The 27907-nt window shown below is 39.7% G+C and overlaps 1 protein-coding gene across 1 annotated transcript; it reads left to right on the top strand.

Annotated features, from left to right (window-relative positions):
• The first annotated feature begins 3653 nt into the window (after positions 1 to 3653).
• LOC148043547 (uncharacterized) lies at positions 3654 to 27906 on the top strand. The gene is made up of 7 exons (XM_087726066.1): positions 3654 to 3682; positions 15745 to 15892; positions 18930 to 19023; positions 23288 to 23406; positions 25325 to 25467; positions 25691 to 25888; positions 27795 to 27906. Exons 1-7 carry the CDS (start codon positions 3654 to 3656, stop codon positions 27904 to 27906), a joined length of 843 nt encoding a protein of 280 aa, XP_087582192.1.
• The last annotated feature ends 1 nt before the right edge of the window (position 27907 follows it).

The raw sequence follows: 27907 nt of genomic DNA, 5'->3' as shown, positions 1-27907 counted from the left end.
ATCCCTGGAAGGACCAACAAGAAGATCAGTTGAATTTGTCTGTATAATACTTTGGGTGGTTGTCTCATCATATTGCAATGCAGCTTTCCTCAGTTTGGTGCCCTCCAGATGTAGTTGACTTCATCTCCCATAATTCTAAGACAAATAGCCTTTCTGGGCGACCTGCAAAGCTTGCCTTCACAACCTTCTTCATCATTCAAACCTGCTTTAAAGAGCCAGCTTTAAAATGCTAAGGAATGGAAACACGTGCAAATCAGAGAGATTCCTCCAGGGAATAAATTGGCATAGTGTAGCGACAGGCACCAGAGGAAAAAAGAAGAACACAAGTCGTTCACAAACACAAGCCTGTGATTGGAGGAATAAGGGATCGTCTTTGATGCAATTAGGAGATTGGTAACAAGACCTCTTAAAGCGAACAGGCTTTGCTCAGAGGATAGGCTGTCTCCTTGGCAATATCTCATCTCTAGAGTTTCAAGCGGGACCCCAAAGCGCAGCCTGTGCTTGAGAAAGGGGAAGGATGCTGGCTTGTAAAGCAAGGAAGATGAAAGGCACAAAGAAATGTTCCTGCAGGACTCAAATGACTTCATGAGAGCCCTGAGAATCCTGAAGACACCTCACAGCGGTGCACCATGTCTGAAAGGTAAGAAACAGAAAGTGGAAAAGTCTTTGCACCAGCAAACTGACACACTCTGGAAAGCCAAGATAGAGTTACAAGGTTGAATGTCTTTATATATCTGGCAATTAGCAACAGCCGTCAAATGGCTGAGGCTGGTTTTTCGGTTATGAGGCATAGCGGAAAATGACACTGCAGGGGCGGGAAAAAAAATGTTGCCAAAGAAATTGATTATTTATTAAAAGTGGATTCAAGCAGCCACTGCAATACAATATTTAAAGTACAATTGCTTAGATTATGGATGACTAGCCTGGCGTGCACGTTATACATCCACCGGCAAAGGCTAATTGTGTGTGATAAGGCTAATTAGGGTAATTGGACCTGAATTGTGAGTTGGAGGCATTTTCTTTATAGCACAAAATGAGTACCATAATGTTTGGGGTAATCATTCATTATATAGCCTCACTTTGCATGGCATCTGCATTTGCAAGTCCGCTTTCAAATGGGTTTCTTCTAATCTTCCAAAAGTTCTAATGGGATCCCTAAAGAGAGATTATACTGGGTAATACTGCTAATATGTCCAAATGGGGCTACCAAGCATTTAAGCTAGAGGTAGAGAAATAGTCAAGGACAGAAAAAACAATGGTGAGTGAACAAACAGGCAGAATGAAGAATAAAAATAGTTGTTCTGTAACACTCTGGGGCATTCAAATGGTTTCTGTGTAAAGCTGGATCTCACACAGGTACAAACAAACCATTTTTTCTTCTCCTTTCTCTTCAGACTCTTGTCAACAAGTCAAGAAGACAGTCTAGCTATTATACTGCTATTAGGCTAGGTGCCAGATAAAAGGTAGAGGAGGAGATATAATTTCCTCATGTGTTCATTGAATGTTTAGAAATTATACAAGTTGGGTGAATTGCAGATTTATATTCTGGGAATTATATTCTGGGATGCAGTGGCTCAGTGGCTACGACGCTGAGCTTGTTGATCAGAAAGGTCAACAGTTCGGTTGTTCGAATTCCTAGTGCCGCGTAACGGAGTGAGCTCCCATTACTTGTCCCAGCTTCTGCCAACCTAGCAGTTCACAAGTATGTAAAAATGCAAGTAGAAAAATAGGAACCACCTTTGGTGGGAAGGTAACAGTGTTCTGTGTGCCTTCTGTGTTTAGTCATGCTGGCCACATGACAATGGAGATGTCTTCGGACAGCGCTGGCTCTTCGGTTTTGAAATGGAGATGAGCACTGCCCCCTAGAGACAGGAACAACAACTAGACATATGTGCTAGGGGAACCTTTACTTTTACCTGTATTCTGGGAATTCTCCAAAATATCAAGATCACAAATCACTAATAATCCAACTAGGTGACTTTTGAAAACATGGCTGGTTCTATAAAAGTAAGCAGGATTAAACTTGTTTGGTACTAAGATGATGCACAAACAAATAATCCCAGGATCATAAACCAAACTGCAGAACTGAAAAGAAAGAGAAATCCCAGAAGAAAACAACAGAAGAAGCCAAGAAAAAAAAATGTGTAATCACCAAGAATCAAATTCAAGTTAAAGGGAACTATTATTAAAACTTGGGCTTTGGGGTGGTTGGGGAGGGTTTCCAAGTCTGCCTCCTCTGCCTTACTTCAAGACCTCCCTGGATTGAGAACACTGAACTTCAAAAGTTGCTCATCACATCCCAGAAATTGTGTCAGTGTCATTAGAAACTCATTTAAATACCCTCTTGAGAGATAGCCAACAGCCATTATTTTGTCTAATTGCTAGGTCCTTTCTGTAAGTCATTTCTTGAACCAGAAGAATCAAGAATTACCAATGAATTCTAACTGTCAGCTCTAAAATGCTAGAGGGGCAGAGATTGGAAAACCTATTCAATTTCATTTGTTTTGCTCAGATTCTACAGGGTTGTTTTACCTACTTCTGAGTACCCCACTTTAACAAGGGTTCAGAGAAACTGGATCAGGGGTGGTTTCTGCCAGTTCTAACCTCTTCTATAGAAGAGGTTCCACAAATCTACAGTGCCATTCTATTCTTCTATAGAACCGGTTCCAGCTCCCTCCCCCCACCCATCCGCAGATCATCAAGATGAAGAGCGAGAGGAGGAATTCTGGGAGTTGAAGTCCACAAGTCTTAAAGCTGTCAAGTTTGAACACCCCTGGGGTTTTTTTCTAAAGGGTTAGGGGTGCAAGGATCTTGTAACTTGACAGCTTTAAGACTTGCACACTTCAATGCCAGTTCCTGAGCCAACATGACTGGAGGAGGAATTCTGGGAGTTGAAGTCCACAAGTCTTAAAGCTGTCAAGTTTGAACACTCCTGGGTTTTTCTTCCTAAAGGGTTAGGGGTGCAAGGATCTTATAACTTGACAGCTTTAAGACTTGCCTGCTTCAAATGCCAGAGTTTCTGAGCCAACATTTTGGTTGCTAAGCAAGAGCATTGTTAAGTGAGTTTCACCACATTTTACAAGTTGGCCATGCCCATGAGTCACATCACTGCCAAGCCACTCCCACTCAGTCACATGGCTGGCAAGCCATTCCCACAAAGCAGGCCACACCTACAGAAGAGGTTCTAAAAAATGTTGAAACCCACCACTGAACTGGATGCATCTTTTTGTTACATAGATAGGATATAGCATAAAGAAAATTGGATTAATTGACTTTGATCAAATGCTAATAACATTTCTTCATTGGGCAATTTGCTAGTGGAACCACTGACCTAGGGAGATAGTCCCCCCCTTCCTGGATGTGTTTAAGTAGAGGCTAACCGACCATCTGTTCAGGATGATTTAATTTAGATTGCTTCATTAAGCATCCTTCCAACTATATATTTTTTCTTTGTGTGTATAACCTTCTGTCCAAATTCCCACCCTTTTCCCTTTTGTTTTACTAATGGATGTGTTCATCTGATAACATTGGAGTTCAAAAGACATTTTGATAGCTTTTGTGATTCCTTCCAAGTATATAAACTTATATCTGAATATGTAAACAACTTTGTGCCCTCCAGAATAGGGAATTAAAACTCCAAGTAGTACCTACTAATGGCCATTATCGTCAAATTGGACATAAGGTAGGTCCTCGACTTATGACCACAACTGGATCCAGAATTTCTCTTGATTAGCAAGATTATTATGGGAATCACACCCAATTTTACAACCTCTTTTGCCATGTTGTTATGTGAAGCATGCACTTGTTAAGCAAATCCAGATTCCTCCATTGATTTTCTTGTCCAGAGCCCTGGTGGCGCAGTGGTTTGAATGCAATACTGCAGGATAACTCTGTCCACAGCCTGGGGTTCGATCCTGACAGTCTTCCATCCTTCTGAGGTCAGTAAAATGAGGACCCAGATTGTTGGGGGCAATATGTTAACATTGTGAACCGCTCAAAGAGTGCTGTAAAGCATCAATGGAGTGGTATATAAGTCTTAATACTATTGCTGTTGTAAAGAAGCTGACTGGGATAGTCATAAATGGCAAATCTCAGCCCTGAAGCCATTTTGGAGCATCTTCAGGGCTGCCATAGCAAGGCTGGTTGCTGCTGTGGGAAAGTAAGGGGGAAGGTAGAGATAACTGGGGGGGGGGGTAACCAAAATATCATTCTTTCCTATGGGACCCAAGGACGTCCCTACTAGGTGTTTGGAAGGCGTGGCCCAAAGGCAGCTGAACGAGGACTGTGATGTGATTGGACCATGGGATGGACATGTGACTTGAGGGCAAGAACTTCGAGTTTTGATTTGGGTGGGAAAAACCTTGAGTCCTTCAGAGTTGGCTTTTCACCTGCTGTGCCAATATGGCATTCCTAATAAATTCTTACTTTGAGGAAACCTCAAGCCTCAGAGTTTTGATTTCATTGGGACTGTTATTTGAAACCCTGACAGCAATTTCATGCTACATACCCATTGCTAAGAGCCCATATTTTCATCACATAACTGTGGGAATGATAGGATGGTTTTAAGTGTCAGGTTGTAAGTCACTTTTTTCAGTATTGTAACTTTGAGCAGTCATTAAAGGAATGGTTGTATGTCAAGGACTACCTGTAATTGGAGTCTACCAGTGTCTGAAGAGCATCAGTCTGTCTTCCCAGGTTCAATTTCATAGGTGGTCTATCCTTTGACCGCTGAGGGTTGGGTTTAATATGTCTTGTAGGATAAAAGGTCCAGTGGGTGGAGTGAAGATGCAGAATAGGCTATGCTACTGAAAGGGCTGGAGCCAGAATGTTCTGTCAATATTTTCTTGACTTTTAAAACCAGATTAAATCTATTTTACAGCTAGCGTTATTGTGCTGTTGTTTTTTCTCACCTTAAAATAAGGGAAGGCAGTGCTGCTAACTTCCAGAAAGCTGCTCTGGACACAGGTTAAGATAAAGGTTCCTCTCACATGTATGTGCTAGTCATTCTAGGGAGTGGTGCTCATCTCTGTTACAAAGCCAAAGAGTCAGCACTGTCCGAAGACGTCTCTATGGTCATGTGGCCAGCATGACTAAATGCCAAAGGTGCACAGAACACTGTTACCTTCCCACCAAAGGTGGTCCATATTTTTCTACTTGCATTTTTACATGATTTCATAAGTTGGCAGAAGCTGGGACAAGTAATGGGAGCTCACTCCATTATGCGGCGCTAGGGATTCAAACCATCAAACTGCCAACCTTTCTGTTCGAAGCTCAGCGTCTTAGCCAGTGATTAGACAGATCACACATTTGTGTAAAAGTTTTAACACAGTGTCAGTTTTAGGAAATTTGTGATGTTCAATACAAAAGGGAAACTTAACAGAAGTAATTTTTGTGTTTTAATTTAAGTATGGGCTGATATTTTATATGTAACTTTCAGCACTTAAACATCTGATCCACTTAGCAATAGCACCAGCAATAGCACTTTGGTTTATATACTGCTTTACAGCTCTCCCTAAGTGGTTTTACAGAATCAGCATATTTCCCCCAATAATCTGGGTTCTCATTTTACCAATCTCAGAATGATGGAAAGTTGAGTCAACCTTGAGCCACTTGTAACTGCTATGACTTGCAAAAGTAAGCTCTGTTTTGGAAGGGGAAAGACGTTGCCTTTAGAACTTTCATCACATCCCAAAACTGGGTTGAGTAGACAGAAAACAACATTTCTAAATGTTCATTTACACGTGAACCTATCACCTGATCATTCAGCAGCCAAATCCCAGATGAATTATCCCCATCTTGAAAATATTGAGCTGAGGCTAATTTTGAACTGTAAGATGCTGAGTGGCTCATTCATATGTACAGTTAATCACTAGAAGCCATTGCTGATGAGCAATGAGCGAATGTATGTATGTGAATTGGAATAAAAGTCATAGAATTATAGCCTATCAGAATTATCCTTGGAGACCTATTTTGGGGGAGATAGACAAATACGTCTGAAAAGAAATCTATCTCGTTATAAATTTCTAGGGAGAGAGAAAAACAAAAATGATCTAGGTGTCTTATGAGCGCAATAGATTCCTGTAAAGGCATTTGCAAAGCAAATTTATCTTAGAAGTAGAATTGACAATACATCATGACCCGTGATTTATGGTCACAACCTATTTCTCACTGCTTACAAAATGGAGGGGGGGATCTTCTTAGGAAAACAGCCTGAATCTCATTTCCATTGCCCTTCCCATTGTTTTTTTTTTTATCTAAAGCATGTATTCCAGAGAGACACTTATTTACATCCTAATTTTGCATCACTGTTTTTTAGTTTATTCTTAAGAAGCAATAATAATAAGGAATGAAATGGGATAGTCATAGGCAATTATCCAGCTGAACTGATCACTGCACCCAATTTTCAAAAGAAATGAAATGAATAAGTTATACTCTAAGAATCTCAGCTTTTTTTATGGCCTGGAATATTGTCTAGCTTGAATACAACTTAATAAGCCACCTTGAATGTCCATTTGTCCACTTAGCCTTACACTAATATACATAACATTTCTGATTCCATTTTTTCCCATACTATAAGAGCTTTATGAAGTTGTTTGGACTGAAAGGTAGCGGCTGGTCCAAAATCATCCAGTCAGCTACATGACTGAAGATGCACTTAAACGTAAGTCTATCAGGTTCTATCTAGTCCAACAACTTAAGCATTATAACAAGTTGGATCTCATAGAATTGTTATGTCGATTTATCGGCTTCACCATTATATTATCACAGTGTTGGTGAACCTTTTCGGCACTGAGTACCAAAATGGGAGTGCGTGCATGTGCATGGGGGAAAACTGGAAACAGGAAGCATAGCTACCCGTCATGTACATGCGGGAACGCTGGAAACCGGAAGACAAGTTCCCCGGAGTGTGGATGCACTGAGCTTCCAGTTTCCTGCATGTGCGTCAGGGGTGGGTTTCTCGCCCCATTCCAACCGGTTCACGTACTAGCGTCTGTTCGATGCTCCAGCTGCTCCTGGAGGATCGCACAGGCGCTGTATGCGTCCTGCGCATGCGTGGAAGCGCAGAACTCGTCAAAACCGGGTAAGGAGCACGGGCGGGCGGGTGGGCCCTTCGCCATTCCCGGAAGTTACTTACTTCCGGGTTCGCCGACCAACCGGTTCGCAGGGACCGCCGCGAACCGCTTGAAACCCACCCCTGATGTGCATGCACACTGGTCACCTGATCTTCCGGTTTCCAGTGCTACTGTGTGCGCAAAGACCAGCTGGCTGGCATGCCCAGAGAGATGGCTCTGCATGCCACTTCCAGCACGCGTGCCATAGGTTTGCCAACACTGCTTTATCATGTTCCTTTTTGTGAATCACTTCAATAAAGTCTGAAGAGCCATGTCAGCAGTTAGATCTGCTTATCTACTACAACATCTTAGAGATACCAGGTGACATATGAGCAGACATAAAAAGCATCTCTTTTATACTGCACCACATTATAGCCCTTTTCAATCATTGTGACCGGAATAGCAAATATGCATCTTCCTATATTGTTGAACTGAAGGTTCCAACAGCTCTGGTCAGTATATGAGGAGTGAAGGATATGAGGGTGAAAGATATTGAGATTTGAAGTTGAACAATATCTGAATGGCTGCAGATATCATCTCTGGTATATGTAAAAAAAAGAAGTCACGTGATTAACGATCATATATAAACCAGATTGTCCACTCACTTGGCTCCATATTTAGGAGAAAGTACACAGAAGCTAACGAAGAATATCTGGAAACAGGTGCATAATGTCCAAAGTACAAGAAAGGTTTACTATGAAAGTTATGTTCTATAGAACACATGCTATGATAGAAAGCTTGAACCTTTAAACTTTTTGTGGTGGTGGTGGTGGTGGTGGTGGTGGTGGTGGTGGTGGTGATGGAGGAGGAGGAGGAGGAGGAGGAGGAGGAGGAGGAGGAGGAGGAGGAGGAAGACGATGACAACGATGACGACAACTATCCCATCCTTCCAGTAGGAAGCAACCTGAAGGAGAGGTTCTTAGTCATCCAACTAAGCAGAGAAAATGAAAGATTCAACACTTTTGGAGCTCTCTCTTCAACTCATATAATCTGTCTCATAACAATATCTGCAACTGAAAGATGGAAATTGGCGTGTAAACTGTAAGGTGATCTGAAACTCAGCCCAGTCAAGTTGCACAGTGCAATTTCAACTGAACCAGGTTTCAGACCACATTTAGAGTTATATGCTGGTAGGTTCAGCATACAGAACCTCCATGTCAGAACACGTCAGGTGTCTGTGCTTAATTCATGAACATTAGTATATGCAAAATAAATCAAAGCTGATTCCAATCCGCTATTTAGTTTGGAAAATCAGGACAATTTAATTCCACGCTTTGAACGAAATATCTGAATGAGGTTGATTTGGAAATCAAATCAATTCACAGAAAGAAAAAGAAGGCTTTTATGCATCCCCTCCACCAAATACTTGCTTAAATCCTTAACTCATTTTGAACTATCTGCATTATCAAGGCAATTTTAAAACTCTGCCTAACTGCCTTCAATTCTAATTGCTGAATCAAAGTTTTTCACAGTTCTGTGATTTGGCTCAACAGGGAGGCCTCAAAGATTAACCTAAGAGAAACAGGACCATGGACAGCTCAAAATAGCATCTGGCTATAGATGACAATGGCCATGCCTGTTCCTTAGTAGTGTGTTGTTTAACGTTTTGCTCTCCTTGGACAAGACATGGAAGTTATGAGAAATGGGAAGAAAATTTGATCTATAGAGTTCATATTTCATTTAAAAAATGTGATAGGATATTTGCTTCTTAGATTTTTCCTTGGAAATCTCTGAAGCTTATCATTGCCTTGTAATCCCAAACACCTTTTCTGCTTATGGGATGATAAGTTATGGACCAATATATAACCCAAGTATTCAGTCAGCATTGACTGACTGACTCTTATAACAGATAAATGTTCAGACTGCATTTTAGAAAACTGGCACTCTTGAAGAGATCATTATAACCCACTAGCCTTGCCCTCAGTTTCCATCTACTAAACAGTGCCATCTACATTGAGTTAATAGACAGGGGCATGCATTTTGGGATACATGACTTAATATATGCCAAAGTTTGGGGCAAGAACTACTATTATTAATGTATGGGAGTATTATTAGATGCATGCCAGCTAAGTATCATTCTGACCCACTCACTTCTTTATGACTCTCAGAAAAGAATTAATGGGTGCTTAATGAGAAGGCCAATAACAATAGGCAATGTATACACAGTTCATCTATAGCTATAGATGTCCCTCTGCCCAGTGCAGTCTTGCTGATTCTTTTTCACAAGCAGATTACTTGTTTTACGAAAGCCAGGATTTATCTTTGTAATAATGCACAGGATTCATAAAAATGGAATGAAAGTCCTGGCTATTAGTCTACCTGCTGCTGGTTGGGCCCATGCAAGCAAGAGATGATGATATATCCTCTCCTGCTATTATTTTCTAGCAACTGCTGCGTGAAGGTATGGTCCTCTCCAACCTGAGGCCATTAAGTGTTCAAATGCAATAGCCATTGGCTGAGCAGGGATGTATCTTTTTAAAGTCACAATCCAAGTTACTAGTGTTACCATTGTGTAAGAAGTACTTTTTTTGCTGTTCTAAATCCTGTTCCAGTCAGCTTCATGACCTCCAGTCCTAGTATCTTAATAGAGACCAGAAAACTTATTTGAGTTATGTTTAGGTTTATACACTCAATCGTTCTGCATTTGTTCATTTGTTGTTGTTTTTTCCCGGCCTGAAGAGTGCAAATATTCTAGCCTTTTCTTATAAGTAAGGTGTTTGAGCTTCATAAGCATTGTGGTTGCTTTCTTCTGCACTTTTCCCAAAATTATTATATCCTTTTCCAGTTGTGGCAATCAGATTCACAGTACTTCAGATTCAGAGATTGATATAAAGATAAAAAGTAAAGGTTCCCTTCGCACATATGTGCTAGTCGTTCCCGACTCTAAGGGGCGATGCTCATCTCTGTTTCAAAACCAAAGAGCCAACACTGTTAGAAGACATCTCCATGGCCATGGGACCTGCATGACTAAACGCCGAAGGCGCATGGAACGCTGTTCTCTTCCCACCAAAGGTGATTCCTATTTTTCTACTTGCATTTTTACATGCTTTCAAACTGCTAGGTTGGCAGAAGCTGGGACAAGGAACGGGAGCTCACTCTGTTACGCAGCACTAGGGATTCGAACCCCCCGAACTGCCAACCTTTTTGATCGACAAGCTCAGTGTCTTAGCCACTGAGCCACCGTGTCCCCCCATTCAATCATTCAGAAATTTAGTCACTTAGTGAAACTGTGACTGGACTGATGATCTTCCTTCTGCTTTCCTTAGTTCTATAGACTTGTGAATTTATAAATGTGAAGCTTGGCCACGAAATTGTTTTTACATCACCTTTGTAATTGGAAATTGGAAATGGTTTAATGAAGCAGTCATTAAACAAGGACTACCTATTCAAAGCTGAAAGTTTTGTTTTCAATCACCTTCCCTTTTCACAATATCCACACACTATGTTGACATCTCCATTGATCTACCCCCTATCACCCCAAATTCTTTTTTCCATGGGGCTTGAACATATCAGGAGATATGTGAAGTTGAGGGTATGGTTCCAATCTGACCCCTTTACACTGCACAAATTGAATTGTGTTTGCCGTTTGATTAATCATTCAACAAATTTAAGAAGAATCTTCCAGCTCTTTATAATCACTTTAAAGTTTACCACCTCGAACACTTTAATATTTTCTGCAAACATGGCTAGCTCAAGGCTTATCTCTTAGTTACAATCACTTATGAGCAAATTAAACTCTTCTTATTTCCCTCCATTGAGAAAAATACCTTTTCCCACTGTTAGCTTTCTGTTTTTAACCTGTTGGCAGTACTTGAAGGAACTTTTTCAAAGATCTGTTTTTTAAAACAAATATAAGAATAAAATGCCTATAGAAGTCCTATATTCACTCAATATCACAAAAATGTGTTCTAAAGCTCATTTCCAGGCAAATCAGGATAAAATGCTTTTGCAGAAACATATCTGTATATTTCTCAATAGTAGATTTTGCTATTCACTTTATGACTTTCTTCAGCAAATGGTAACAATGGCTCAGTTGCATTGCTTCATATTAGTTTGCTAGCTTGCATAGATGAATGTTTCCATTAGCCTTCTTACTGGAGCATTTAACAATTGCAGAACTCTTTCTGTTCCCTTGTGTAGCTGTTACAATCATATTTTGTGACAGATCATAGGGCTCGTAAAATAATAGGAGCATGATTTGGTGGATTGGCTATGCTACTAAAGAGCAACAGAAATATCTATCAAGGTTTTCCTTGGTAAATTTCCCTGTTTTTAAAGATGTTCATTTGCTTGAAATCACCACCATGAAAATCACACAATTTATGCAATAAAGAAAGCAATTTCAATTCCCTTGCCTGACAAAATAATAAACCATATACACTCTATTATAGTGCCTGTATAAAATTAAAACCATCTCTTTTAAAATGGAGGACAGGACCCAGACATAATATGCAGATTTGATCTACAACCTTTGCACAGGCATGTTAAGATTCAGCCCAATGACAACAGGAGTTTTTCTTCACTTGTCTGTCTAGTGGCTGTATGTTCCAGAGAACTCTAGAATGTTCCATTCTTCCTGTGGACTGGATTAATCTGACCATTTGGGGAATGAACAGTGTGGTTTCAGTTCCCGGAATTTTCTTCTTCCCAAATGGAAAGTTTTGCACATCCCTATTTGTTATTAAGGTCCTCTACTCTGGTTTTCTCCTCATCATCTGGATTACAACTCCCATTTTATCTAATCGCCAGTAAATAGTTGCATTGTGGATCTACCACCACAGTAAATAATAGGAATGCTGACAAACTAAATTGCCAGTCTGTTTGTAATTTTGCACTATTTTTAAACATCTTCCTATTCAGCACAGAAATAATAACATTTGCAGAATTTTTTTTCAAAACTCCAAATTTAAAAGTAGCTAATGCAAAAATATGCTACCATTGCGAAAAAATTGGCATGCCACATTCCATCAGGGGTAAAGCATTGCTGTAAATTTCACCCAATGCTGTCCGACATATTATTTAAAAAAGCCATTTTGTGAAGGATAATTTGAATTTCTGGATTCAGAAACAAAGTTGAAATTGAGATTGCCTTGAATAATTATTGATCCAAATCAATTTTTGTGATTGACGCACACTCCTAATTTAGTAGTATGTGAATTAGCCCTTTCAGAAATATGTTGTCACAAGTCTTCATTGTCCCAGTTGTGTTGAGACCACCGCACACATTGTGCTCTCTATAGAGATAGGCTGTCATAATGTTTAATACTATTTACCACATAAAACATGTTTCTTATATTCAGATTTCATCTTTTTCCTCAGTCTTGGAGACACGCGAGCAAGGTAGCAGTAATTTTTCAGATAAGTAGCTCTTCCCCATTATCTGCCTTTAACCTTTATTTATTCTGGTTTTCAATCATATCCATGACAAAACCTGCAGTTTAGATTAAAAGGGGAACAATAAAATAACCATTAAAGTAAATAAGTCACTATTTGTTTTAATAAAAATGTGGATAAAACATTTTAACACTTCATAATCAAATTTATCTAGAGAGAGATAGGTAGAGACATTGAATTACATTGTTTCATAAATTATAGAGAGAATTCCCTCAGCAGAAAGAGGCCAAATCTATAGTATCTTGCTTGTAAATTTCTCAAGTGAATATGGATTGTAGGTTTACGATATGGTCAGCTGCTGCAATTCCTACTATAAGTAATCCTTGACTTACAACTGTAATGGAGCCTGTCCATAAAGCAGGTCATCGCACGACAGCCAATTTTACATCTTTGGGGTTTTTTTTTGAGGTGATTGTTAAGCAAACCCATTATTCGCTATGAGGCATTATTTGATGATAATCAGAAGTAAACATTCCTTTTCAAGCGAAAACATTGTAAATTTCTGTCATGTGATCACTGGATGCTACAAATGGATGTAAAACCCAACCAACTGCTGTGCACCAAAAATTCAGTCATGAAATGGGCGGCAGATGCTGTTGGAACTTTGATTATAAGTCAAGGACTATCTGTATTTATTTTCCCCCCCAAGATCATTTCAACGTCATACATATAATACCATTTTTTTAAAAGTTACCATCCAGAATTACAAATGGAAATCCATTAAAGATAAAAAAACAAAGTAAAAACAAAACAAGATTTAAAAATGCAATTGGTGGTGGATTTATTTATGAACAATCAAAGTCTCTAATTTTACAGGTAGCGTGGTCAAATTTGGCTATGTTTAAAGCTTGTTAATCTGAAAGGTCGGCAGTTCAGCGGTTCGAAACCCTAGCACCACAGAGTGAGCTCCCGTTACTTGTCCCAGCTTCTGCCAACCTAGAATTTAGAAAGAATGTAAAAATGCAAGTAGAAAAATAGGAACCATCTTTGGTAGGAAGGTAACAGGGTTCTGTGTGCCTTTGGTGTTTAGTCATGTCGGCCACATGGCCACAGAGACATCTTCGAACAGCGCTGGCTCTTCTGCTTTGAAATGGAGATGAGCACCGCCCCCTAGAGTCGGGGATGACTAGCACATTTGTGCAAGGGGAACCTTTATAAAGAGACTGGATCATACTAATCTGATAACAGCTATGCATAAAAAGATCAGAATGTCTGTGATGTTTTATTAGGCAAGGAGTTTGTAAGATAGGTCCTTGAATCATTATAGAGGGATATATCAGGATATGAGCTGCTTTCAATATCCCTTGTCCACAGTCGCACATTCTCAACTCATAGTTAACTTTTTCATATTGACTCTCTGAAACTACTCTGGGAAAGCATTGAAGTGTACTAAAGTTAGTGCTCTTTGAAATTTGTAAATTATTTATGTGGTCTAAGTCAGTGACCCCAAACCGTTTGGGAGTGAGGGACCAGTTCTGTGCAGAGTGTTTTTTCCACAGACTTGGGTGCATGGTTTCACACATTTGAGACATCCTGAGAATGCATGGATGGGGCTTCTGTCACTTGCACGGCCCAGTTCCTGGCAGGCCGAGGACTGGGACTGGTCCACAGCCTGGGGGTTGGGGACCCCTGGTCTACGTATCTCACTAGGTTGTAAAAAGGGATCTGAGAAAAAAACATTCTTGGGCTCACCTACTTCCTCTTTTATGCTATGCTGTCTAGCTTTAGGATACGAGGTGGCACAGTGGTTAGAGTGCTGTACTGCAGCCACTTCAGCTGACTTTTATCTGCAGTTCAGCGGTTCAAATCTCACCGGCTCAGGGTTGACTCAGCCTTCCATCCTTCCGAGGTGGGTAAAATGAGGACCCAGACTGTGGGGGCGATATGCTGACTCTGTAAACCACTTAGAGAGGGCTGAAAGCCCTATGAAGCAGTATATAAGTCTAACTGCTACTGCTATTGCTATTGGATGTGGAATGTTACATGTGTTCTGACCTAGATATCATGTTCCGGTGTTCATGTTGCATACAAACAGAGATTCAGTTTGTTTGGTGAAAAACTTTGATCTCTATCTAAGAAACTACGTGATAACCAGCACTAAATGACAATGATACAAAGGTAATCAAATCCAAGTCAGTTCTAACCAAGTTAACACCATCACCCATATATATGTACCATTACCCCACCCAGCTCCACCCACAACTCCACCCAGATGACACCCACCCACCATCACCAATCATCATGACCCACACTCTTAGCCATACCCCCACTCAGTGTCATCATAGCCTCTTTCCTGGTTAGCCGCATCCGAGCAAAAGAGTTACATCAAAGTAGGCAGTTGCACCCGAGTAGAAGAGCCACATGCAGCTACAGGCTCAATCGACATCAGAGAGTCAACATTAATGTGTCAGTGTTAGTGGCATGTAAGCATGGCCGAGCAGGCATGGTGTTGGACAGGTTCCCCCTGGATGGCAGCCTGAGGGCTGACACTAGGCTTCCGAAGTTCATGAAGCAAACTCTGGTCCCGACAAAAACCCCTTTTATTAATTTATTATTATTTTATTAATTCTTCTCATTCACCTCCAGCAAAGTCTTTCACGGGAGGATTTACAGTCACAGACCTTATCTGGCTTGGAGAGCTGCCAGGCCGATATCTTCAAAACTTGGCAAGGAGTCTTGGAGGGTCACGAACCAATTAAGTAAACTAATTGTCTCCTGTAAACTCCACTCCCCTTTTGCTCCTCTTTTATTTCCTCTGGGAGTGCCATTCATCGTCCACCAGTGGCCTTACTGCCAAGTCGCCCCTGTTCTTTAGCTGTTCCCTTCCTCTGGCAACTCTGTGCATGTGCAAACTGGGAACAGGCTCCAGCTGCTCGTCTGCCTCACTGATGTCTGACTCTGAAGGCAGCTGATAACTGGCATACGGCTCTGGCTCCCTCTCTGCCTCTGACACAGAACCCTCATCAGAGCCTTCCCCAGACTCCAGGACTGGCCCATGCTCCTCCCCAACCTCCTCACAGTCTGAATCTGCTGCCGCTGGTGGGCCATAACAACATGTTGCTCTAATCCAGCACTGCACTTCCTCTCATTTCGCACAGAGATATTTTTAATACAATCTTTTGCTCCTTGATTTTTTTTTTGTGGCCTAACTTCAAACATTTCTCAGTCCTAAAGTGATTGCAAATTTGGTTCTCTGCATCAGAATTCTCCCTGTGTTTTAAAATTCCTATCTCTTTAGTTCCTCAGGTCTGAATCCAAGCCGACTTCGATCGTCTACTTCTCATTCACCTCCCTGCTCTGAACTGAATAATACAGATTTCCCTTTATTCTCATCAAGAAAAAGAGGAATTCATCAGCTAAGCTGTGATTCTGGAATTTCTTCTCCAGTAAGCATTCTGGTTCTGGGTTCTGTGGAAAGAAGCAGATCTTTATGGTAACCTCCCTATTCGCACCTCACTGCTAGTTTTCCCACCTGGGTTATGAGAATGTAATCTTGTTCTTTATTTTTAGCCTTCAGATGTGAAGAATTGATAATATAATTGCCTGAAACAGTAATGGCATGATCTCACCGAACTTTCAAGTGGTTAAATTTTCCAGTTACTGCTTGTCTTCGGTTCGTGAAAGGCTGAATTTCCAGAGTGAAAAGTGCTCTTGAGCAAACATAGTTGAGAGCCAATCATATCTATTGTCATATCTTTGCTGGTTATTTCCTGGAGCTTTTTTCCCTACTAGGAAGCTTATCAGCTCTGCTTCAGTTTATATGTCAGTTGTCTTGCTGCAAACATATTGCTTTCATGACAAAAATATGGTGCTATTTGTTCTTTTAGCAATGGATTTTAGACCTGATCTGTTGGAAGTGCAGTTTATTTACTTAGTCCAGACAAGTGAGAGTAATAGAGAAAGTAAGGGGTGATTCTCAGACATAGGAATGAGAAGAATTGAAATAGTTCCTTCTAAGCCAGAGGTCAGCAACCTGCGGCTCTGCAACCACAGGGTGGTTCTTCCATCCCTCCACTGCAACTCCCTGTCACCAGTCAGTAAAAGGAAAAAGGATGCCATGCTAGGAGGAGACTCTATGGTGGGGAAACCGGACTTCCAGTCGGCTCCAGAATTGAATTGGGGGGGGACTTCTGGTTAGGGCCTTTGTGGCTCTTTGAGTGTTTAAGGTTGCCAATCCTGATCTAAGCCATGGTATAAAATGGACCCTTAACTGATGGTGATTTTAGGCGTGACCCGTCAAAAGTGCGAACGTTGTAAGCGCGCCGACAACACCGCGGCGCTAAAACCACAATTTCAAAAGCGCACCGACAACAGCGCACCAACAACAGCGCGCTGACAGAAGCGCGATTTCATTTAAGGTAAGATTTACAGTTAGGTTTAGGGTTAGGTTTAGGGTTAGGTTTAGGGTTAGGTTTAGGGTTAGGTTTAGGGTTAGGTTTAGGTTTAGGTTTAGGGTTAGGTTTAGGGTTAGGGTTAGGTTTAGGGTTAGGGTTAGGTTTAGCGTTAGGTTTAGTGTTAGGTTTAGGGTTAGGTTGAGGGTTATGTTACAGCGCGCTTCTGTCGGTGCGCTTTTGTCGGTGCGCTTTAGGGCTAATTAGTCACTCATTCGTCACGCGGTTTTGTCACCGCGCTTTAGACACCACGGTTTAGTCAGGCGCGCTTTTGTTGTGTGCGCATTTGTGGTGGAACCGATTTTAGGTAGCCTAGTCTTCAAGGCAAGTGGACAACGTAAGAGAATACACCCTTCTCTTCTTTGGAACTTACTTCAGTCTCCATTAAGATGGGTTATGAGCGATACTGATGCAGAATATTCTTCAGTATGAACTTTCAAGGTCACCAAAAAATGCCAGAGTTCCATATGTGGGTCATGTTCTGACGTTGCTGAGAGATCCCCTTTCTTAACTTCATTCAAGTTTATCTTTTCTAAATGGTTGCTTTTTAGTTCTAGTTCTAGCTATCTTTTTTTTTTTTACATTTTCACTTTCTTTTTAAAAATGTCATTTAAAAAAAGGGGGGGGGGCTTTTTAAAATTTGAAAATACCTTGTTTTCCCCAAAATAAGACCTCCTCGGACAATAAGCCCAATCAGGCTTTTGAGCACATGGGAGAAAATAAGCCCTCCCTGAAAACATTGCAACACAGCAGCAGCCATGAGGTTACTATGCTTGTCGTCTCCTGTAACTCAAAAATAATAAGACTTCCCCCAAAATAAGGCCAAGGGCTTATTTTGGTGGTCAAAAGAAAATAAGACACTGTCTTATTTTCAGGGAAACATGGTAGTTTTCTATCTATCTATCTATCTATCTATCTATCTATCTATCATATCTCTCTCTCCCTCCCTCCCCCCCTCTCTCTCATCTATCTATTTCTTTATCTCTCTCTATCCTCTCTATCTCTCTATCGTCTATCTCTCTATTTCTCTATCTCTCATCTATCTATTTATCTATTTCTATTTATCCATCAACTCTCAATCTCTTTATCTCTCTATCTCTCTATCATCTCTATTTATCTATTTCTTTATCTCTCTATCTATCATCTCTCTATTTCTCTATCTATCCTCTATCTATCATCTTTGCTCTATCTATCTATCATCTATCTATCTATCTCTATCATCATCTCTCTATCTCTCTAACATCTCTCTCTCTCTCTTTATCTATTATATATCTATCATCTATCTATTTATCTATCTAAATCTCTATCTATCTATCTATCTATCATCTATCATCTATTGATCTCTTTATCTCTCTATCTAACATCTCTCTCTCTCTCTCTTTCTCTCTCTCCCTCCCTCCCCCCTCTCTCTCAGCTGCTCAATTCCAATAGACTATATAAAAATCATTAGTAGGTTTGCCATTGTCTAAAGGGTCAACCAAGCAGCATTCTGCACAGCTGAACCTTGAACAAGGCACAAAAGGCATTGGTAATCTTGTTTTAAGGATGGGTGCAACATGAATCTAGCTTCTGATGAGAACATTACACAATACAATTGCATGGAAAGCTGCATTGGAAATTGCATCTGTCTCTATGTATGTCTGAGCTATCTGGATAGTCTTAAATACATGGAACAATTCTTGATTTTTGCCCATCTGTCTAGAGTGCCTCTCTTGCCCTTTCCACATGATTGCCCCCCCCCCAAAAAACCTGGTAGCATGCAGTGATGTAAAAAGCAAATAAGCTGCACATGTCCATCCAAATAAAAGCAAAATCTATTTCAGAAATGGCATTGCATATGTTTCCTTCTGGAGTTGATCTCAGCTTTAGGGAGCATGATTGTTTCAGTTTCAATAAACTAGAGTCTCTGGAAATCAAGTAATGCTTACTGTAAATAACTTAAATTGAAAATTAATTAAAATAAAGGATGCTTTTCTATTATAAGATACCTCTGCAGTACAAATTGTTTTCATCTTGCTTCTCTCCTTTCAAGCTTCCATCAGATACATTCAAGTATGCTACCTGGCATGAATTAGAAGAACATGATGTTCAAGGGAGTCAAATCTGCTGCCCCCGAGTAAGAAAAGGTAGACCTATAACTGTTTGTAACCTCCATGATAATAGAGGAATGGAATGGCCAAATTCTGGATTCTAGATTGATGTCCTCCTTCACAGACATTCAAGAAAAGAGGGGATAGTTCTTCCAAGAAGCTGTCCTCACAATGTGGGGACCTCCCAGAGTGCTTAGACCTCTGCTCAAGCACACAGTGACTTCAGAATTCAGAATCCTATGTGTGCGGAGCCAAGGAGGACATCTTCCATAGAAATACATGACAGTTATATAATATTCCAGTAAAGTGTCTTAGGTCATCTGAAAGCTAAACATGGCGTTACTATTGCTCTATCTTTTACAAGGATATTATTTACTGCTCACAATAGTGTTGGTCGAAGGCACCACAATGGGACATAAGTGCTTTTGAAGAGTCAGTTTTTTCCTTTGAAAATATTTTGCTTCTTATCCAAGAAGCTTCTTCAGATTTGTTTTCAAGAGGCAACTGGACCCTCTTGGTTTTTTTTTCCTTGAAGACATTTCACTTCTCATCCCAGAAGTTTCTTAAGTTCATTTCAGAACTGAAGAAGCTTCTTGGATGAGAAGTGAAATGTTTTCAAGGAAAAAACTAAGACGGTCCAGTTGTCTCTTGAAGAGAACCTTTGGGACAACTTGGGATGACTTGGATGATTGAGAATCTCCCTAGACACCACTGAGGGAAAAGGATGTGGGGTAATGGTATTGCTACTACTGTCTGTTTAATTAACGCTCTGATATTCCCTTACCCAAGGGTTTCTCAACCTTGGCAATTTCAAGTCATGTGGACCTCAACTCCCAGAATTCCTCAGCCAAGTCTAAAAGTTGCCATATTTGGGAAATCCTGTGGTAACCCAATTGCTATTTCTTCTTTTTCTAAACTATATGCTATTTTCCTCTCTCTCTTTCTGCAATTCCCAGACTGGGAATTGTTCTTCTATCAGGAACATTCTCAATTGTTAGTACATGCTCCATTCAACAACACATAGAGATTTCCATGTACAGTGAAAGGATTGTTAACCAATCAATCTTTTGAGGATACTAAAATTACAGGAAGAATGTCTTGCCAGCTTCCAAAAAGCTATATTGAGCATTTGGTTAGTTTTAGTAGCCATAAACAAAAGGAAAACTGCTTTTTCTTGGAGCAGTGATTAGCAGGTTATGGTTTATAAACGTCAAATATGTGACTCTCCAACTATTGCTGAATTATAATTTCATTTTTTTTGCTATTGCCTACATTAGTTGGGAAACTAGGAGCTGCATTTCAGAAGTGCTATTATATTTGGGTGCCAAAAACTGAACGATCAGCAGATAATACCAAAGTAATACAAAAAGTCTCAACTTTGCTGCCATCTATCGGTTGTGTCAATATTTGGAGGCCAAAATATGGTAACCTTAATTTGGTCAACAATTGAAGGACAGCAAATTCACCATTCCTGCTTTAGTAGAATGTCTGCCTTTATGATACAATAAATATGTGTGGGAAAAGATCTATAGTGACAAAGACAGTAGTTAATGGGTAGTTAATCAGCCAGTATCATTGTCAGTCTCCTTATTGTTAGCAAATAAAACTCTTTACTGTTTCTTAATTCACCACCCTTCAAAGTAGATGGATATTTTGGGTCATCACATCATAGTACTGGTCCATTTTGCCATTCAAAGGAGAATTCGAAAAATTCACAAATCTATCAATGATTGCTAGTTATGACTGTTTACATCAGAAAAATATTCAATATTGTCCTTCACCCACAAAAAAAACGCCCTAGATCCCATACTTTTCCCATCTTGGTGTCCTCCTAAATTCCAAGCCTATATACTGATGAAATAAAACATTTGATTAATCAGCTAAAATGATTTCATCACTAGGCAGCTCCGACTATGCTGTACAACATAAGTGAAAACAATCATCTACAGAACTGCAGTGTGTTATTTCTATATATACTGACGAGGAAGAAGCAATCACAAGACATATGGAACAAGACAAAATTTGGCACCAGAGATAGGAAAGAATAGATATCATTTGGCTTCCTGGCAACTTCATTATTTTCTCCCCAAAAGTAATTTTGAAAGCAGTCCAATGTGGCAAAAATATTACTGTAAGAACAGACATCCATAATCCTACAAATTTCCTATTTAATGTTTGTTTCAAGCACCCACATTGATATCAGATAGATATCAGACTCAGCTGTTTTGAGGTTTTAATACTAAATGTTTTATTTATATTACTTTATTAACTGCGCTAAATAAGCAAATAATTGAAGAAGCATTATGTTAAAAAATGCATAAAAATCCAAGGAATAGAAATACACATTATTGTGTGTGTGTGTCTGTGTGTGTGTGTGTGTCTGTGTCTGTGTAATACATACTTATCAAGTTAACATACATTTCAAAAATATTTGGAAGAAACACTTTGGACCTTGATTAGCACAAATATTATACCTCTCTGCTATTCTGTAAAGTTATCCAGGTTTTTTTTTCCAGTTGCAATAATTTTTCTTATGACATTTTATGAATGTAAAAATAGGACCTTGAAGAGGTAGGACAGAAAATCTACTAATATTGTACTTTCAAACTTTGGTGCTAGAGAAGACACTTGAGGGTACTATGGATAGCTTATACAAGAGTTCCTCAACCTTTCTGGCTTTGCAAATCACCCACCGCTTCTGTGACCTGGTTCCAAAGGACTCAAGGCCTGTGTCAGGGTTTCAAGTAACACCCCCAATGCAAGAAGACTCCAAGGCTAGAAGTTCCTCAAAGTTCCATTTTATTAGAGATGTCATATTGGCACATCTGAAAGCTTCCCCACCCAAAAGAAAGCCCAAGTCCCTTCCCCTGCACCCACATGTCTATCACATGGTCCAATCAATGCACTGTCCCAACTGGAGGTGTCTTCCAGTCACGCCACTCCAGGTGCAGGCCAAATGTCCTTGGCTCTCAGAGAAAGGAATGTTATTATGAGTAGATATCCCCACAACTCCATGCAGTTTGCCCAGTTTCCCACAGCACTAAGTGTGGCAACCCTGAAGATCCAAAGTCAAGATTGCCTCCAGGGCTGACAGCCCGATAATTGGCCGCAGATTGGAGACACCTGACTTAAACAACGAATGGAGTCATCATTTTCATTCAAAACATAAATGGCAGACTCAAACTATCAGCAAACTACCATCATTTTCACACATTATATGAATACCAACACAAAGGTGGAAGAAACCCACAAACCCACAAAGGTGGATGGACTCAATGATGGCAGTGAATGGACAACTGAATGAACAGATGCTGAAGGTAGATCATCCAACAAAGACTCTATCTATGTGCTTACTAGAAGTCAACCCCAACTCAATAGCAATAAAGAATCACCTAACTGCAACAACTGCTTAAAGCCATCACAGCTTTTTTACTGAAGGTTTCAACAGAAGCCAGAAATAATTTGGACTGCTTTAACAAATAATTGAGGAATAGTATGCTTGCTTTTGCAGGACCCTTGAAGCACTTCTCTGGGGTCATTTTTGAACTAAACACAACCCTAATACTTCTGTAATGCACTAAGAAAGTTTTACAACTAGGATATCCAGAGAGGGGGAAAACACCACAATCTTAACTGGAATACACGTTTACTAGACCCAGCTACAACATCACAACATGCATAAACATGTTTCCAGGTTTTCAGAATTCTTCATTGATAGGTAAGGTTGCAAAAACTTAAATAGGAAAGAAATAAGCAAAGGTAAAAAATATATCAGATGTTTAATTATGCACAGGACAGTTCTAAAATGGATGGAGATTATGGATTGAATGCATAGTAAGCATGGAACATACCCAAAGGCTAACTACTAGGAAAGGTATTTCCAATGTTGGGGTCGAACGTATGAGTTCATATTCTATAATATACAGAGATATTATACAAATACAATTTGTGATATATAGATTCAAACTATGCAATTCAGAAAATTTGCATATTTTTCCACACTGACAATTTATTGCATCATTTAGCTATCATTGTAGTGATAAGATGCTAATGAAGGTCATGTGCTATTTGAGTGACACTGTTAATTGGCAGCGGAGTAATGCCCTTATTTAATTACAGTGTGAAAATGAAAAAAAAACCTATATGTGTTGTGGGAAATAAGCACTTGCATTTTTTTCCCCATTCTTAAAGCATTTCTGTTTCCTCTGTACATCGTCTTTAATCTAATTTTGTCTTTTGAAATGTTCAAATTTGAGTAGCAATGTAATACTGGAATGGATAAATATCTAAATACATTTAGGACCTTCTGAAGAAGAATGTTTTTTTAGAGGAGAAGAATATGGTCGTTGCGCAAGAAAAAAAATGACAGAAAAAGAGAGATGGGAGCAGTGGTTACAAGAAGACTGGGAAAATTGTGTGGTAAGTGCTAAGATTGTGACTGTATGAAGCTTGTTGCTTTTATTATTATTAATTAAATAAATATGTCTATATTCCCAATGACTCTAGGAATACAGATACAGATAAAAACATTACAAGCAAGGGAAAAAAATACAATGTCAGAAAAAATAAAGAGTGAAAATGCCAAGGACAACCAATGAATAAGTAATGGACAGAAACAAAAAGAAACAAACACAATCCATTCTGAATCCCTTGGGCTTGTTATTAGCTCTAAAATAGGTGACTATTATCAAGATCATTGTGAAATTCAGAGGCATTCATTGCCATGGTGCTTAGATCATAGAAATCTAATTTAGACTTCACATTGCTTTAAAACAGGTACAGATTTTTAGACTTCATTTTCTTTTTGAGTTAGGTTCCTTGTAAACAGATAAAAGATAGTTAGCATGCTGTTCAATATTTTTTATCAGACACTGAGAAATAAAGAGATCCAGAGTTGTTCCTGTCAAATCTGTGTTCCAAATTGTTAAGGGAATTTAGAAAGAACAAACTTTTGCAATCAAATGATCTTGTCTGTAATTGTTTCAATAATTTCTTCTAGGAACAACCAATAATATAAAATAATAGCAATACACCACATCAAAATAGACCGTATCTGTTGGGGTTTGAACCAAGACTAAAATCAGTTTTCAACACAGTATCCATACTATACTAATTCTGCAAAGAAGTGACAGCTTGATTTCTCACCATTTTGCAGAAATAGGGTACATCTAGTGGTGTGCTGAAAATTTATTTTACACTTTTCAAAACCATTTTCATTCAGTTAGAAAAATATTGTTTGCTTTCAGAAGAGAAGGTGATTTTGGTTAAACTCTCGTGACTTTAGTTACCAAATAAACAAGAGCTGTGGTGGTTCAATGGTTAAAATGCAGCATTGCAAGCCAATTCTGCTGCCAGTAGTTCGATTCTCACCGGCTCAAGTTTGACTCAGTCCTCCATCCTTCCAAGATTGGTAAAATGAGGAGCCAGATTACTGATGGGGGAGACAATATGCTGACTCTGTAAATCACTTAGAGAGGGCTGTAAAGCACCGTGAAGCAGTATATAAGTCTAAGTGCTATTGCTACCAAATAATTCAGATATATAAAAGTATCCCCATCATTCATTGTGCAGTCCTCCCACCAGTGTGCATTGGATGCTTTCTTCACTACCACCCACACTGCCCCCCCCACCAAAACTTTGCTTCAGATCTTGCTTCACTTTCACTGTTTTCATTTCATGTCCAGTAAAAGTACCTTTTCTCTAATTAAATGGAGTTGGGGGTTTATCCTCCGCGAGCTGCACTGGCTGCCAATTGGTCTCCGGACACGCTTCAAGGTGCTAGTCATTACTTTTAAAGCCCTACATGGTATCGGACCTGGTTACTTGAGAGACCGCCTCCTGCCAGTCACCTCCCAAAGACCTATTAGATCCTACAGACTAGGCCTCTTCCGAATTCCATCTGTCGGCCAATGTCGGCTGGCGACTCCCCGGGGGAGGGCCTTCTGTGTGGCTGCCCCAGCCCTCTAGAACAATCTCCCTGTTGAGAACCGGATCCTTATCACCCTTCTGGCCTTCCGCAAAGCAACTAAGACCTGGCTGTTCCGGCAGACCTGGGGCTGTTGAACTATCCAGCCCCCTCCGAGGTTATGACTGTTGTATTTTAAATTCCTGTTTTCTATTTTTATTTTTGTACCCCCTCCCCTTTTGATTGTTAGCCGCCCTGAGTCTTCCGGGAATAGGGCGGCATACAAGCCAAATCAATCAATCAAATCAATCAATCAATCTTTCTTGGATACTGAATGAGACAGGCCTGACACTGTGAAAGACACATTTGATCTTTGTTATATCTTTGTTAGATACATAAGTGAATTAATTCATATATTTTCCTTTCTATCAGAATTTAAATCTTTCATATCAAGATCTGGGTGATCCTTATCAGATAGACAACTGTAAAAGAATTCTCCGTCGATTAATTCGAGTGGAGAGGCTTTGGCTGGTGGACAACTCACTGACAGATCTAAGTGCCATATGTTTGCCAAGGTAATTCCTCCCCTCCCCCCCCCCATTTTCCACTTTTCATTGAAAGCAATAGCAATGTGCATACAATCACTGCTACAATTTTAATCAGGGCAATAATCCAAGATACCAGTAAAAAGACATATGTGCCTCTCTTTAGAGATTTTAAAGCTTTGCTATAGTCTAAAATTTTATTTTCTCTTTGTGTAATAGTTGCTAGCACATTCCTTTCTGCTTTTTTTTACAGGTGCAAAGAACTCAAACTCAGCAAAAATCATTTTACATCCTTCAGACAGTTGCCAAAAATGCCTGAAATTCAACACTTGTTCTTAGATGAGAACAATATCACGGTCTTAAATGAATTATCAGCCTTGAGATATGCTCCATTAGAATCTCTTATTCTCAAGAGGAACCCCTGTGAGTTTCAAGAAAACTACAGGCAGCTGTAAGTTCCTGGAAACCACTAAAGTGTGATTTGAGAGAATATTATTCTTAGAGAGCATAATCATAAAACAGCAGTGGTAGCAAACAAAAAAAATCACTTACTAGAATAAATGATATTCACACAGTGTCCATGGTCTCAGTAAAACTGGATTAAGCAGAGCTGTGATTCACCATCAAACTGCATATATTTTCCCTTACCCACAAACTGATTCGCCTAAGGAGTCCCAAGTTCATCATTATTTGTTCAATTCCAAACTAAGACTCCATGATTATCATGATTATCACCTTTGGAACAAACCAGAACTTTTAATTATTATTTAACAACTTATCTTGATAATCAGTTTCTTGGGTTGAATGAGTCAGGAACATCTAGTTTCTCAGAGGATTTCTGGCTTAACTGTAAAGGGCAAGAGATGTTCCATTCACGAATTCAAAATGCTCATTAATTAGATAAACTGGCTGCCAGTGAAGGCAAATGAACATATCTGAATATCATATGTGAACAATTTCCCAGAAAGCACCACCTTATCCATCTTTCTTGCCTCAGCAGATAATGGAGGATGAACAAACAAGGGTCTGTCTGTTTGTTTGTTTGTCTTTCACACTTCATAGCTCAGAGAGAAGCAGAGAGGGCAGTGTACAATGCAATCAATAAAATTAAGCATTAAAAACAGAATAATATTGACTTAAATATAGCTCCATTACAAAGAACTTGTTTATTCACTGATCTCAATGCCAACCAAGATGAAGTTCAAGAAAAAAGAGGAAATGCTCAGAGGTTTATTGATGCACTTTCCCAAATATGAAAATAGTAAGATGTGCTACCTAAGCTCAGATAAGCATTGCAAAAAAAACCTATACTAACATCCTGTGCATCTACACCAGAGGTATTCAGCAGGTTCTGATCAGTTCTAAAGAACCGCTAGTGGAAATTTTGAGTAGTTCGGAGAACCTGTAAATACCACCTCTGACTGGCCTTGCCCCCATCTATTTTCTGCCACCCGACTCCCAGCTGATCAGGAGGAAATGGGGATTTTACAGTATCCTTCCCCTGAAGTGAGGTGGGAATGGAGATTTTACAGTATCCTTCCCCTGCCACGCCCACCAAACCACGCTCACCAAGCCACGCCATGCCCACAGAACCCGTAGTAAAAAATGTTGAACCCCACCACTGGCTTACACAAAGTGAGGTAGTTATTTCAAATAACAGATGAATAATAGCGGTTACAGTTACGCCCAAATCCTGCTGGGCACCTTCTGGCATTATGGTATGAGGTATAAGGCTCTAAGCTGCAATGTGAAATATTTTTTCCGTTGCCAGTGTAAGAAAGGGTTAGGGTTTCCAGTGTAATAAACTTTTCTACTAGACGAGAGGATAATACTATGTTTTTGCCTGGAGCAAGAACATCTCCTCAGTTGGCCTTGTGGTGCTCACTTTTAATTTATTCTCCTCACAACGCTACTTTTTGTTTTGGCTTTTCAAATTGTGGTATCTTTCTCTCAGACACATATGCATACATTTCAGAGGTGATGAAACAAACTGGGGGTATGTGTCAGTCAAGGGAGTGCCTCAAACAAAAAGGCTCTGTTTTCAGAATGTCCATAAAGGGTTGTGCATAGTGCAGAAGAAATAAAATAACATATATCAATTGGTAGTCCATAGAATTTATAATCTGCCCTTAAATTCTCTTTGCATCTGAAAAGAAAATGGACCAAGGGTATATCTCCTACCGTTCAGAATGTGATATAAAATTTGGTGGAGTGAAGGATAGAGTTTCAACTGCATATTACATGTTTTACCCCCAATTCTCCTGCTTGTGGGAACAATAGCAGCATTAAGTTAAATGAGTTGAGATAATGAAGGGGGAAAAAATAACAATTTCTTTCTCAATTTTATTACCCTACAGTGTGTTCTCCATTTTGCCAAATCTGAAGATGCTGGATGGTATCCTAAAATTGCCAGAAGACTGTCTTCCACTAGGAAGGAACTTTTTGTCTAAAATATGCACCATATTGTAGC

Source organism: Thamnophis sirtalis, unplaced genomic scaffold (assembly GCF_051295495.1).
Source record: "Thamnophis sirtalis isolate CommonGarterSnake01/CBP01778 unplaced genomic scaffold, rThaSir2_p1.2 scaffold_11, whole genome shotgun sequence".
Taxonomy (NCBI): Eukaryota; Metazoa; Chordata; class Lepidosauria; order Squamata; family Natricidae; genus Thamnophis; species Thamnophis sirtalis.
Note: the sequence above shows the minus strand (reverse complement) of the source record. Positions and strands in the feature narration are given on the sequence as shown.